The 14,914-nt window shown below is 37.5% G+C and overlaps 1 protein-coding gene across 1 annotated transcript in view; it reads left to right on the top strand.

Annotated features, from left to right (window-relative positions):
* Positions 1-1,856: 1,856 nt before the first annotated feature.
* Positions 1,857-14,914, top strand: part of PPP1R21 (protein phosphatase 1 regulatory subunit 21) — a 28,412-nt gene continuing 15,354 nt past the window's right edge. The window contains exons 1-14 of the mRNA XM_026684794.2: positions 1,857-2,011; positions 3,195-3,263; positions 4,137-4,283; positions 4,452-4,553; positions 5,844-6,008; positions 6,338-6,396; positions 7,063-7,157; positions 7,436-7,488; positions 8,380-8,529; positions 10,074-10,175; positions 10,260-10,348; positions 12,647-12,783; positions 13,443-13,535; positions 14,037-14,164. Coding sequence (XP_026540579.2) covers positions 1,952-2,011; positions 3,195-3,263; positions 4,137-4,283; positions 4,452-4,553; positions 5,844-6,008; positions 6,338-6,396; positions 7,063-7,157; positions 7,436-7,488; positions 8,380-8,529; positions 10,074-10,175; positions 10,260-10,348; positions 12,647-12,783; positions 13,443-13,535; positions 14,037-14,164 — 1,449 coding nt within the window. The 5' untranslated portion in view covers positions 1,857-1,951. The remainder of the gene's footprint in view (positions 2,012-3,194; positions 3,264-4,136; positions 4,284-4,451; positions 4,554-5,843; positions 6,009-6,337; positions 6,397-7,062; positions 7,158-7,435; positions 7,489-8,379; positions 8,530-10,073; positions 10,176-10,259; positions 10,349-12,646; positions 12,784-13,442; positions 13,536-14,036; positions 14,165-14,914) is intronic.

Raw genomic sequence — 14,914 nt, 5'->3', positions numbered from 1 at the left:
GCAATAAGCCTTTGATTCCTATTTAGTATTTACATAAGTACCCCATTAGTACCTACATATATACCCCATCAAGCAGTCATTTGTGACCCATTGGTGGTTTTAAGGAAATCAATAAATTCCACTGCAGACACTGCCCTTGAAGATGAGTTGCAAGCATCTCTAACATCTCCAGGTCTCATCACTGTTGCCTACTCCAGTGCTGCTGACACTTTCTAGGAGCCAAACAGCTGATTGGAAAACCAACCTGCAATGATTTTTAATTATCAATGTGGCCCTTTCTCGTCTACAAATTGCGCAAGCCTGAACTATATGAAACTTATGGGCAAGCATTGGATAAAATGCATTACGTTAGCTTTGGGTAAAATGCCATCAATATGCTGATACATTGCTTTATATTTCCACCCCTCGCTGCACAAGTTCTTCTGGATGGGGAAATAATTGGTTGTAGTTCAATCTTGACAATACCAAATGGCTTTCAGTTTAATTCTACACACTACACGGGATAGCACTGCGCTAGATAGAGTTGGTGTACAATCTGGGGTCCTCTTAAACTCACTGCTGAAAGAGCAGTTCACAGCTGCAGCTTCATTCATCTTGTGCGTCAGTTGTGCCAGTTCTTGGACTCAACCTTAGTCATTTCTCAGTTGGATTACTGTAACATGCTCTACATGTGGCTGCCCTTGAAGAGCACTCAAGAGACTTCACGGATGCAGAAAGCAGCAGTACCGTATTACCATTTTGGGTGCTCCAAAGTGTGCCAACGTAACACCACTGTTGCACAAGTTGCATTGGTTTCCTGTATATTTTCAGCTTCAACCTAAGGTACTAGTTATTACTTTCACATCCTTACATGGCACGTGCCAATTTACTTGTGGGACCATCAAACAGTGTGGTCAGTTTCTGCCTATTCCACCAGATTTTTGGGGGGAGGGAGGCATGCTCCAAGATCCCTCTCAAATATTGCCATCTTGAAGGGAGAACGATGTATCTTCTTTGTCAAAGCAACTTCCCTATTGAACAGGCTCTGCCCCTGAGATTTGGGTGGTGTCAATTTTCTTGTACTTCTGGCAGGCTACTAAAACCCGGATCTTCCCCCAGGCATTAGAATTAGGATGTCAGGGGAGCCACAATATACATTGCTATTTCAACGCTTATTTATTTTATTTTATTTATTTTTATTTGTCAATTGCTTACAAGATAATAGGTATAAGTAAAAACATAGTTCTGAATACATGGATACATATAAGAAAAATAAAAGAAACAATAGGACAGGGACGGTAGGCACCTTGGTGCGCTTATGCACGCCCCCTACAGATCTCTTAGGTTAGCTTCGGTTTCCTTTCCCTGCATTGATTTGTTCTGATTACTTACGTTCATCAGAGTTATACATTTTAAACGAGTGGCTTTTAACAATTAAAAAAATTCTAAATAATATTTCCATTTATGTTAATTAAAGCTTCTGTAGACAGACAAGAACGTAATCCGTTTGTTGTTGTTTGAAAGGGGGAAAAACGGCGGCTGCCACGAAAATGCTAAACTGAACTGCAGGGAACCGTCTCGAGACTGGCCAAAACAGGAAACACACTTACGCACACACTCACTCAAAACACAAACACAAAACGCTCCTTCTACCGCCATTGTAACAAGTAGCCAGCCCACATTCGCCGATTTCCACCCCTCCCCACCTTCCGCCTGTCGTTCCGTTTTCCTTTCCAGAGAAAACGGGGTGGGGCCATTTTCGGTTTCCGCCCCTTCGCGCTTTAATCACATCGGCTCCCGAACTAAGAGCTGCTCAAGATGGTGGACAGCCGAGCTGAGCTAGGCGGGGTCAGGGTGGGCGATGCTTGACGTTCGCTCCGCCCACACCCGGAAGTACGTCTCCTACAATGGTTGGAGCAGGCGAAGGGTCGCTTTCCGGGTAGCGGCTTCTCGTACACTGACTGGGGCGGTCATGGCGGCAGCGACCGAGCTGCAAGGGAAGTACCAGAAACTAGCGCAGGAATATTCCAAGGTACTGGCACGTGCCAACTCCCCCAAGTACAGAGACCCTGAAAAGTGCCGACCCGCCGCCAGTGGTTTCAGACCCCATAATGTGTCCCCTCCTGTCTTTTCTAGGTATCAAGAAAGACTTGATGCCATTCTCCTTCTGTTTGAAATGTTGAGCTGGCATATCTTTTGTCTCCTTGTTTCAATGAAGGAGGGAAACGCAGCTCTTCACCGAATTCGTTTGCATTCATTCACGCCCTGATATTTAAATCCATTCAGGGAGCAACTGGTGTGAAAGAGTCTAGCCTGAGGATTTCCTTTATCTGCTTCAGCCTTTCTGTCCTCAGCTCCTTCATCCCACCTTCATTCCGGTTTAGGGAAGGTTGGGATCCTATAAATAACCTGTTCACATGAGGGGAATAGGGAAAGAAAGGTTTGAAGATTGTTAATACTGTATTGTAAAAAAGAGCCAGCAACTGGGGTTAAAATGATAAAGAGATGTAGCATTTTATTGAGGGCGCAACACTAATGTTAATATGTGAATTTTTTAAAAATTAGAATTTTTATCCAGTTTCTTATATTGTGAGCTCACTTGGTGTAGTGATTAAGGTACTGGAGCAGAAGTTGGTGAAACTGTAAGTTTTGGTCCTCTCTGGAAAACTGGTTGGTGACTCTGTGCCAGTCATAGTTTCTCTCAGCCCAACCCACCTCACATGGTGATTTTTTTTGGTGGGGGGGGGGGGAATAGAAGGTAATACTTTAACCACCTTAAGTTGTAAAAAATAAAAGTGGGCTATAAATAAAATAGTAAAAGAATGTATGTGCTCATATTGATTAATCATTGTTCTTTGGGTTCTGTTTCAAGAACTCTGCTTGGAATCCTTTTACTTCAACATTGCTTGCTTACTGAGACCCTCTTTGGACCAATTCTGTTCAATTCCCCATAGAGATAATTTTCAAATTTTTGTTTTAGCTGTAGGCATACAATTTTACGGGCCTAAATTATGTTTGTGCAGAAGTGCTGTTTCACCTTGGCTGTGAAACATTTATATTGTTAAACTTTCCAAAGCTTAAATTTGTTTTGGAATTTTTCTTTCTTTCTTGGTATCTGTATTTTATTAAAAGTGTTTAATTAATATTTTCCTAAAGGATGTCAAAGACCATATTGCTTCATAGCTGAGTTAATCATTTCTCTCTCTGTTTTGCAGCTTCGAGCTCAGAATCAAGTATTGAAAAAGGGTGTAATGGATGAGCAGGCAAACTCAGCAGCTCTAAAGGTATAGCTTAAAAATACTGAATAGCTTGATTAAAAAGAACATTTCTCAATAGGGCTGGCCATTGTCTACTATGATTCTGAGTTAGCTGATATACCAGTATAATGTGTGAAATATTATTTCAGCTTAAAAGTAAATTGTATCACAGAGATTTTTAGTTTAATCTTGGTGAAATCTGTCACCACTTCTTTTGTGTAAGACCTCTTGATTGCTTGTAGTAGAATTGGGTTTATAGTGAAAGCTAATCCATGTGGGAGAATTGCTGCCATTTACTTTGGGAAGGGCAAAAATCACATTTTGATTTTTTGAAGGTCTATCACAGAATTGACAGCAGTCAAAACAATTTTCTCTTAAATCTCCTTATAGAAGCATTGTTTTCATTTGTTGATCTTGTTTGTTTTGAATTGATACATGAAACCTATTGAAAGTTTATTTTTTAAAACTCCCACCAAAGTATCAGTAGTAAGAGTGTCAGTGTAGTGTGTATTAGCCTTAAGCAAGAAGTCCCAGATTCAAATCCATATTTGACTGAAGAATGTATGGAATAAGCTTTGGCCAGTCAGGCTCTTTTATTTCAATCTGCCTCATAGAATTATTGTTATGGAGACATTAGAGAGGCACTCCCATATAAGTTACATTGAGCTTTTAAAGAAGAAAGGAAGCCTCTCAATGCAATAAACATATTTTATATAAACATTATTTCAATACTTTACTTCCATACAGAAATGATGAGTATATCACTTAACTAGTTTTAGTAATCTTAGATAAAACACCATGATTCTCAATGGTCTTTAGAAGACTTTGGATGTGACAAGGAATTGTTAAAATCAATCTGTGCTAGAACTCAGTGTGATGAAACATTCAATTTTAATACAGGAACAAATGAAAATGAAAGACCAATCACTCAGGAAGCTGCAACAGGAAATGGATAGTTTGACTTTTCGAAATCAGCAGTTGGCCAAGAGAGTAGAGCTCCTTCAAGATGAACTTGCATTAAGTGAATATAAAGGCAAGAAGAACAAGGTAGGTAGCAAGCTAGTTTTCTAGCATATTCTATAAATGTAGTAATACAAATAGTTAAGAATTCTCCCATGTTAGAATTCTTATCTAACTAATTATTTTATTGTAAAAATCCATAATTAATGATATGAAAAATGCCTTCAGCAAACAAGCATATTTTGTTTTGATTAGAAAAGTGGTGACTCTGTATCTCAGTTGAGTCAAGAACAGAAAAACGTCTTTGGTGAAGATCTTCAAAAAAAGATAGAAGAAAATGAGAGGTTACACATTCAGGTTGGTAATTTTGTTTAATACATCATCCAAACGCTTATATTCTTGACAGAAATTAGTAAGGAAAGAGTGGGGCACAGTTGGGTGAAAAAGCTGTATCCATCCGCAGTCACTCTCTCCTGGTCTGAGTAATGTTATTGTAGGTGGGGGCCAAACTCCAAATTTATCTTCTTGTTGATTTTAGTAAAGGCCCATGAAATATGTATTTGGGGGCATCTTTCTGAAATAAACAGATTTGGATGGAAAAAAGGGATCTCAATTGAGTTATGTGTCAGCAAGGTGGGCTGCATATAAATTAAATAAAAACATTGATCCATAAGCTGGACAAATGGTCTTGAAAGCTTGATTAGGCTTGTGGGCTTGTGGTTTCTCCATTCTTAAAATAAAGCAGTTAAAACAAGAACCTGAATATAACATAAGGACAGCTTAGGCAACAATAACCAGTTGATTCAGTTCTATAACTGTGCTATGAAATGAGCTGGCTTGTGTCAGTACAGGTGACCCTCATTTAACAACCATTTGTTCAGCAATCTATGATAGTTGTGATGGCACTGAACGAATGGTACTTATGACCAGTCCTTGATGTTTCAGTCGTTGCAGTGTCTCTGAAGTCATGAGATTGTGATTTGGGTGCCTGGCAACTGGCTTGCAGTTATGATGGTCATAGTCACATAATCACAATCTAGAGGTTCGGTAACTAGCTTACAGTTCTGACATCACAGCATCCCATGGATCATTATTAGTAACCTTCACTGCTGGCTGCTGACAAGCAAAATCAATGGGAATGAAGACAGGAGGCTGCAGATGGCGACCACATGCCATTGCACTTAATAATGTTGCAGGTTTTGTTTAACAATGCCAATCAGAAGTGCCAGAATTGCTGTTGCTAAGCAGCATGGTCACATGATGTTGCACTTTAAAACCATGTCACTTAGCAATGGAAATTCTGGGCCCAGTTGTTCTGGGTCTTAACTGAGAACTACCGGTAGAAGTAACAGGACATCTTAGAAACATATAACTTCTGAGAAATACTAAATAGGCAAATTACCATTTCTCTTAATATGATTTGGAATTATGTCTAGTAAGAACAATTGTGGTTTCATTTCAGATTTGATTTGGATAGTGCTGCATATTTCTTTCTTTTTTTTAACATATATACTATATATACTAAACTATTCTTCCTGTTTCATGGCATTTCCAACATTTATTATTATTATACAATTTCTCTATCTTGGCAGCTATTGATGGAGTTTAATACCAACTGTGATAACTTTTCTGCCCTTCTCATTTCAGTTCTTTGAGGCAGATGAGCAACATAAGCGCTTAGAAGGTGAGCTGAGAAGCAGACTTGATGTTTTAGAGATGGAGACTGCACAGCATCAAGCTGTGGTGGATGGCCTTACTAGGAAGTACATGGAGACAATAGAAAAGCTGCAAAATGATAAAGCCAAGTTAGAAGTAAGTTTAAAGCTATAACTTCCCTGTTGTAGAACTCTGCACTTTTGAGACTTAAATGATTCAAGCAGTAGCAGTTTGAGAATTGTATGCTTTAAATTTAAGGTAGAACCAGAATGAACCTTGCATCCTTGCATACAGCTATTTTGCTCCCTCATTTCTCTCATTCTCTAACATTTTCAGTTGTCTAATTTCCTAAAAAATATTTGTTGATAAGTTTAGATTTTTAAAAATATATAGTGCTCTTTAATGCTAATTTCTGATCTTGGAATAGAATTAATTGTGCAAATACATAATGATAATTCTGATGTTTCTTCTGCCTTTTCTTTTAGATCAAATCTCAAAGCCTAGAGAAGGAAGCCAAGGACTGCAGAGGTCGAACAGAAGAGTGGTATGCTTTTGATATTGTAGATTAAATACTATTAATGTCTCCCTAGAGAAAGTTGTTTTTAATTAAATGAGTACTGTTTATTATCATCTTGATCATCAAGCACCAGCATTAAACTTAAATGCATACCTAATTATATATAGAGGTTAGTTTTAAAAATTTGTATATATGCCTTTTACTGTTACTGCCTTACTGTAAGATGTAAGATTTTTGGGGTGGGTGACTGTATGCCCTGTTCTATCTTTGTTCTCCATGCCCTTGGATTTATTGAGAGAGGCAGTTGTCCCTCATCAGAGGGGATCTGCTATCTATCAGCAGCACCACTGCCTGTCAGCACGCAATCCTTCTCGGTCTCTGAGGACAGGCAGCTCTCCGTCTGGTTGACCGCTTCCCACCATGCCTGAGAAGTCTGGGACAGCCCTGGCTTCTCCAAACATGCCAAGGGTGATGCGCCATCCCTGTCAGACAGTCCCAGTTCCAACTCCTCCTCCTCTAAACCGGGCTCCAATGGGGCCATACTAATATTATAGTACTAATTAGTAGTATATTAATAAAAAGTTTTCTTGGTGAATTGTAATATTGGGAGTATACTTTTTGTTTTGTTTATCAGGCGTTTTTTTTACGAAAATGAACAAAAAATAAAATGATAGTCTTGTTTTTGTCTATTAGCCAGCAGCAGGTACAGCATCTCCATAGAGACCTGAGTAGCAGATTGGATGAGTCTTTACGGATTATAAGTGAAAAAGTACCTTTCAATGATACAAGTAGGTATTGAATTGAATTGATTGCATTTGCAGTTGAATAAAGGGAAAAAAATTGTAGAAAATTGAAAAGCTGAGATTGTTTCCTTATTCTGATTTAATATATATATATTTTACACGTATTTATATACTTATTTTATTTTGATTTTAAAATGTGGTTATTGGTACAGGTTGTAAAGACACTATTCTTGGATGACTTATGAACTAACAAAAAGTTTTAAAAAGATGGGCAGAGGAAGTATACTTGATCTGTCTAATACTGTGAATTGATTATTTTGTAGGATCTAGCCAGTATAATGCTCTGAACGTGCCATTACATAATCGACGCAGGCAAGTGAGTAATACAATTAAGAGTGCTTAAATTAAGAAATGTGGATTTCTTTGGCATTTGTGAATCAGTGCTGATTCCCCATTAAGTATGTTTAAATGATTTCAGACTCTGAGTAATATCTAGTATAGTAGAAATGTTTTTTTTTTATAAAGAGAGGCCGGAAACTGCTTGATTCCTTTTAAACGAGAAATGAAGAGATTGATTTTGGGAAGCAGGACAGCTGCAAGACAGGAGCACTTAATGCAAGAATTTGTTCCCCCATTTTGAACTTTAGTTTATGAGATTGATCTCTATTTTCATGAAAAGATAGAAAGTTCTTGAGCAGAACTCAATTTCTGGTGATTTGCATTAATCTTGACTGTTATTTTTTTCCCCAACTTTCAGTCTATCCTACATCTCTGGTTTTTTTTTTTAATGATCTCTTAACAAATTATTAATCAGGTCCGTGCTACTTATATTTTTGAGATCAATGTTAGCTAGATGCTGTTGAAGAATAATTGAAGAATAAATAAATACTGTATCTTGCAGATATGATATTGAGTGTAGTGTTGTAAGACAATAGTCTGAAATCAATTGTAAGCTCTTGTGTCAGCTGTGGTTCCACCTCATTTGGGAACAACTCCATTCCTTTGCAGTGAAAACTTATGTAACACAATCTATTCTAACATGGAAAGTATCTTCAGAAGGATAGGGTAGAAGAGCAAATGATCTGCTTTTTGCTTGTGTGCCTCTAACATTTAACTCCATGTCTAATTTGAAATGCCAATGTGTCCTCCTGAGCTTTTGCATATCTGGCCTTTTAAATATCATCCTGGCATTTCTATATTTCAGTTGGGAACACTGTTAGATAAAAGTTCTTTTAAAGTTGTATCTTGGTTCTCTATACTTTTACAGTTGAAACTTCGTGATCTTGCTGGTCAAGCTCTGGCCTTTATCCAGGATTTAGTGACAGCTCTCCTTAATTTCCACACCTACACTGAGCAGCGAATTCAGATTTTCCCGATTGATTCTGCCACAGATACCATTTCACCATTAAATCAGAAGGTACTATTATTGGGGGAATTGTATACCATTAAATATAATGAACAAATAACAACATGCTACTTCTAAGCATTCTATAGCTTGACAAGCACAGTAGAACTGTTAAAATAATTTTTGCATTTGTGAAAACTTCAGTATGCAGAATTGGGTTAGGTATGTTGTTCTAGTCTCTTGTTAGGATAACTTTATTTCTAATTTGACGATTCCAGATTATATTGCATCTTCAAATGAAAAGAAGAAGCACATGGTAGGGAAAACTGCTTAAGTTCTAAAAAAGTTGTTCCTAGCTACTATATACTATACTTGGCCAATGGATCAGTAATTTGACTTGATGTAAGATAGCTTCTTGTTCAGTGTCTCTGAACTGTAAGTTTATATATATACTGTAGCTATCAAGTTATCTATTCAGTGCAATCCTAACTGCAGCCTTTTTCCTCCCCCTCCCTCTTTTGAGGGAGGCAACTGAAGAAAGCTTCCTTTCTGGTGGTGATAACAAACACATACACATACACACATATCCACCACCCCCCACAATGCAAACCTGGCTTTTGAGATTTTCTCCTACAACTGGCTTCTTCAGGAAACTCTAATAATATTTCGGTATAGGATCTTTTGATTTAGGGTTTATGTTTTTTGAATTTTATTTCTGAGTTTTCCCTGCACTTGTAGTTTTAAATATGCATACTACCTTACTATTTTGTTATAAATTTACTGTAAGAGGTCCTTGGACAGTTTGTTAGCCTTGTGAGTTAAAAATAAATATAACCACGGGAAATATTTGCCCTAAAATAGTCAATTTGGTGAGTAATAACTGAGGATACTGTGGTTGATGGAATGCTAAAAAATGCTCACTTAAGGATGTGACTACACAGAAAGTGAATAGAGCTCCAGAAAAGGGCATTTATTAATATTCCAGATGTTTTGTCATTTTCTTATTGAATCATTTGGAGCTTCCTTTGTTTAGGCTTCCTTTGTTTAGAAATGTGTTATTTAAAAGGGAACAATAAAAAGTTTATAAAGAGGGAAAGAAACGTGCCTTCCATTTGACTAGAAATAATGTTGAATTTGATAAAACAGTGATCAAACTATGCAAAGCTGCTTTTTTCTGTATCAGGAAAAGATACTGGTGTATGTAGAAGGAGTTGCCTATTTGTAGTTAGGAATTATTGAAGCTGTGTAATTGATGAAAAATTAAACACTGTCCTTCAGTAGTAATTTTTAAATGAAAAACTCTGTCCTTCAGTAGCAATTAAAATGTGAACCATTAAACCTTTTGTCAACAATGAGTCACTGAAATATTTAAAGGACTGTAATTATTTTCTTTCAACATAAGTTTTTTCTAAAATACCTTCATTGTATAAATAACTTCAATTTTTTAATTTCTTCTGAGCAGGTTAGCTGTTCACATACCTTTAAAAAATTGTTTTCTTCTCCTTTCTCTCTATTCCAAGTGGCAGTATAAAATCAAAATCTTTCTCCTTAATCCTTGAAGGTAAATATAACTAAGATGTTGTGATATTCCAGCCAATGGATTTCTTTGCATTCAGTTCTCACAGTACCTTCATGAAAATGCATCCTACATTCGCCCACTGGAGGAAGGAATTCTGCATTTGTTTGAGAACATCACAGAAGACACCATCACAGTGCTGGTAATATTGTTATTCTGTTACTATACCTCCCTGTTTAAAGCTTTTGGTACTAAATATCTAAAACTTCTTTTTTTTTCTTGCAAGGAAACAACTACGGAATTAAAAACTTTTTCTGACTACTTAACATCTTATGTCTGCTTTCTCAGGAAGATTCTTCCTTATCAGTTGAAAAGGTACTATCAGAGTTTTTCCCCCCAAGCAATTTAGATAAAGCAGATACATAAAATACAAGTCCCTTTTCAGATCTTTTTTTCTACCAGTTTGGGAGAAGGGCAAGAGGAAAACAAGCAAACTTGATTGTGGTCTTCCCTTTTACAGTGATGTCAGCTGTCATAAGAAAGATTAAGCAGGAAATGTGATGCTTGATATTCATCAAATCTTATATGTCAAGAGCATGCCCTGTCAAAGTAGCTTTATAACAGGAGTGTCAAACTCAAGGCCTGCGGGCTGCATCTGGCCCATGGGGTGTTTAGATCTGGCTCATGGGGTTGTTCTGGAAATAGCAAAGGACCGGCCCACGGTGCCTCTGCTAGCAAAAAGGGCACGGGCGCAACTGCTTTTGGCTTCTGGAGTGGCCTGTGAGGCCTTCCAGGCCCACAACGGGGCCTCCAGAGTTGCCCAGGAGGCCTTCCAGATCCAAAATGGAGCCTCCGGAGTCATCTAGGAGGCCTTCCAGGGCCTCTGAAGTGCTTCAGAAGGCCGTCTCAAAAGGTTATAAAAGGGAGGAAAAGTAAAATATTTTACCTTTCAGGCTTGCAGGATTCTGCTACTGTAGCCTATGTCAACAATTTTGCAGTTCTAGTCTTCCTACTGAGCCAGTTTCTTGATCTGGTCTCTCTCTCATAAAGTGATCAAGTAGATCAAGTAAGTATTTTAAAAAATCACAGTATTACATGCCTCCCTATTTTTAGAGGTTTATAAAACCATGTCTGCGGAGATGCGGTCCCGTGTCACCCCACCATGGCCATACCCACCCAGCCTCCCCAAGGTCAAACCCAATCCTGATGTGGCCCTCAATGAAATTGAGTCTGACACCCCTGCTTTATAATATCAAATTGGATTTAAAAAAAAGAAATACAATAGCATTAACTTATTTTCTCCAGAGGTAATGGTATCTGTACTGGTTGGGAATTCTGGTAGTCATAATTCTATTTGGAGCCTGTCAGGTTGGTGAAGGCTGCAATAGTGAGCAGTTGGGAGCCATTAGTGCACCCTAATGCACTCTTGCTTTCTTTGAACTGGTGCATTTCAGATGTACTGACATCAGTGATTTGGATCTGTAGGAGATGACCAGGCTGAGCCCAATGCATCATAAGTCCCTGTGCACCCACAAGAGATCTAATTCCTTTCTTAATTCCTGCACATTTCCCTTAATGGTCACTTAGCCAGATTCTTGTATAGAGTTAAGCGTGCAATAAATCTTTTTACTCATTTGAACTACCTGAATCTCCTGATTTCCCCGGCACTTGACAGGATCATGTGAGTTCAGATCCCTTTAATCAGTTGTTCATGAGGGACAGCCTGATGTCCAACCATTGTGCAGTTGCTATTTAAAAAAAAACACAAATTCCTTGTTTGGAATTATTAAGGAACAGTTATGTTTCGCAGTTACCTTTCATTATTATTCTTTTGCAATATTTTGCATTATTAGTTTTTTACAATAGTGATGAAACTATCCTTTCAATATTGTGTACAGTTGCTACCACCACATCTTGAAAACAATATTGAACTAAAAATCTATACAAATGAGGCACCAAAATTATTAGAAGGCTGGAGTATGAAGAAAGACTATAAAAATTCAGGCTCTTTAGCTTAAATGAAGGTGGGAAAGGGAAGACAAGAAAGATAGAACGATATAAAATCATTCATGGCTTAGACCAGGGGTATCAAACTCACGTTGTCACGTGACGTATCAGGACTTTCCCCTCCCTTCGTTAACCAGATGCGTGATGCATCCAGCCCACAGGCTGTGAGTTTGACAGCCCTGGCTTAGACAATGTAGCATTTTAGTCATTCATTGAACCTAATGCAGAAAGGACTCAAGTAGGGAATAAGTTTCACATCACACATAATTAAATCATTTATTTATAATTAAACATGACTAGTCATAGATTTATTGATTAATAAATTAACTGGAAGAGGAAGGACTATCAGATATCTTTGCCACCTTGAGTATTTAGACTTAGACTTCTGGTAATGGCAATCAATGACTACTGATTTTAATGATTGTTTACTCGGGAGGAGCATGCTTGGGTTGGAAAGTGATAGTGGAAATGACTTATTACTCTTTCAGGCTTTATGCTATCCAAACCTATGCAATTGTCACTGTGTAATGCAGAATGCAAGACTAGACTGATTTTATAGCCTGACCCAGCAGGCTCTTATGTTCTTTTTTTTCTACTTGTTAAAAAAAAGTATCAAAGCACCATCATAATACTCACTCTCAAAAACATAAATTCATATGTTCCTAGTTTGGAAGAAGAGTGTGAATCTTCTCTTTGCACAGCTGCATTAAGAGCCATGAATATGAACCTGCAAAATGATATGAAGAAGCTGACGGCAATCTTTGAGAAGCTGCATACATACATTTGTCTTCTAGCCTTACCCAGTAAGTGTGGGCTTTGGGCAACAACAGTTCAGGATTCAATGTGATGTATGAAATGTGACTTCTTGAAGAAGACAGATTCTGAATTCATTCTCTTAATTGACTCAAAGAAGCTGGCCTATACATTTGTATCTTTCAGTGTAATAACTCACGTAATTGATGAAAGAAAATAATTGAAATCAATCCCATGAAATGATTTGAATTATTTAAAGTAGGATTGATCACTGATTTCACTAATTTGGGTTCTTGCTCAGATGGGTGATTCTAATTTTGTTTAAATTGCTAATCTGAATGGTAGCGATTTTACCGTGTGCTGACAATTATTAGAAAATTTAACAAATGGATTTAATTTGAATATTTTATAATGTAATGCCACATGGTATTTTTCAGATGGTTTTTCTGTGCCATCTTAATTCTACTTAAAAGAAGAAATCTGAACTTGGTACAAATGTAATAAGTAGAAAAAAACTATAATTGGATGTTGCTGCCTTTTGGGCTCATTGATTACACTGTTTAACTGAGTTAGATCTATGGTTTATTTCAACAGAGGTGTTTGATTTGTTTACTCAATACTATTCTGTGTTTCTTTTCCCATTGCATACTTTTAAAAAGATACATATTTGTCACCAAATTTCAATATTACTGTTGTTTATACAATCTAGGCACAAAAGCAGATCACCTGCTTCAAACAAATTTCAACTCTGTGTTCACATGCATTGCTTCAGCTCTTAATGGATTTCAAGAAGTTATGAAAGGTGAGATCATTTGAACTTGCTGTGTAGTTCACCCAGATTCAAGGAAATGAGAAGTTGAGGGAAGCAATTACTTTGCAAGGTTTTTTTTGCTGGCAATAAAGCCTGTTTAAAAACAAAAACAAAATTGATTACTGAGCAGCAACACATGGGAGCTATTGGTCTTCATTATGGTGAGCAGTAAGTAAAATGTGTCTTCTTGTAAAACACACTTTCGGGTAGAAAAAAGTAAAAGTTAAGAAATAGCAAGGAGAAATAGATTTTCAAATTGGATTAGAATGAGAGGTTCAAAGGAAAGGAGAACTAATGTGGTGTAACAGTTAAGATTGAAAATATGAAGATTTCCAGTTCACCTTCAGTCATGACTGTTAGTAAGATGTTTGTGGGATTACAATGAAGGAAAATCTCCATATGAAATCTCTTGAAATGGAATATAAATCTTACAGGTAAAGGTGCTGTGACTTATGTGCATAACTGATACATATTAATTTATTTTGATTTTAGATATTAACAAGCACTTTAGTCAAAAAGCTACCTTGGAACGTGAGCTCCCTATAGCCACTCAGAAGCTCATCACCACCAATGACTGTATCTTATCCTCTCTGTTAGCATTAACTAATGCAACAGGCAAGGTAAAGTTTCTTTTCAACTTAAGCAGTGACTTATCTGGGGAGCTAGTTAGAATTTGCAGCATAAATTCAAGTCCAGAAAACACACAGATGATTGATGTAGCAGGATTCATTAACTTCTTTATATACATAAAAACATTTTGAAGTAAAGTTTACAATGCCAGTAGTTTCTTCCAACATGGAAAAGGTTACAAGCAAAAACATAGGCAGCAGCTCAGAGCAGAGACCAGTTTCACTTCAGTTCATCAGGCAAGCAAGACTAGAGCCACACACAGGCCATTTCTTGTTTCAGTTTCCAAACAGCCCTCATTGGCTGACTTAGTTGCTATGCCTATTCATTGGCTGACTTTGTAACTAAATTCTATTCCAGTTCATGAATATACTCTGACAGCTAGTAATGGTGAAAGTGTCAGTTTAGAAACTGGGAGACCTTGAGTTCTAGTCTCATCTTAAGCACAAAAACAGCTGGTTGACCATGGGCCAGTCACTTCCTCTGAACTCTAAAAAGTAGGCAATGGCAAACCACTTCCACATTTTTTTCCTTTTAATGATCCTGTAATCCCTTACTTAGAGTGGAGTTGGGACAACTTAATGGAGCTGAGTGTTTACTGGCTGAATGCCCTTCCTGTCACCCATGCAGAGTTCGCAGCAGATAATTAGTCATTGTGCCCAGAGAAAGAAATATCTTCCGCTACCTAGGATTGAACTCACAGCCTCCTGATTGTGAGGCGAGAACTCTACCTCAAAGCCACT

This window comes from Notechis scutatus, chromosome 1 (genome assembly GCF_049901735.1).
Source record: "Notechis scutatus isolate UNSWTSFEM ecotype Mainland chromosome 1, rNotScu1.2, whole genome shotgun sequence".
NCBI classification, from domain to species: Eukaryota; Metazoa; Chordata; class Lepidosauria; order Squamata; family Elapidae; genus Notechis; species Notechis scutatus.
Note: the sequence above shows the minus strand (reverse complement) of the source record. Positions and strands in the feature narration are given on the sequence as shown.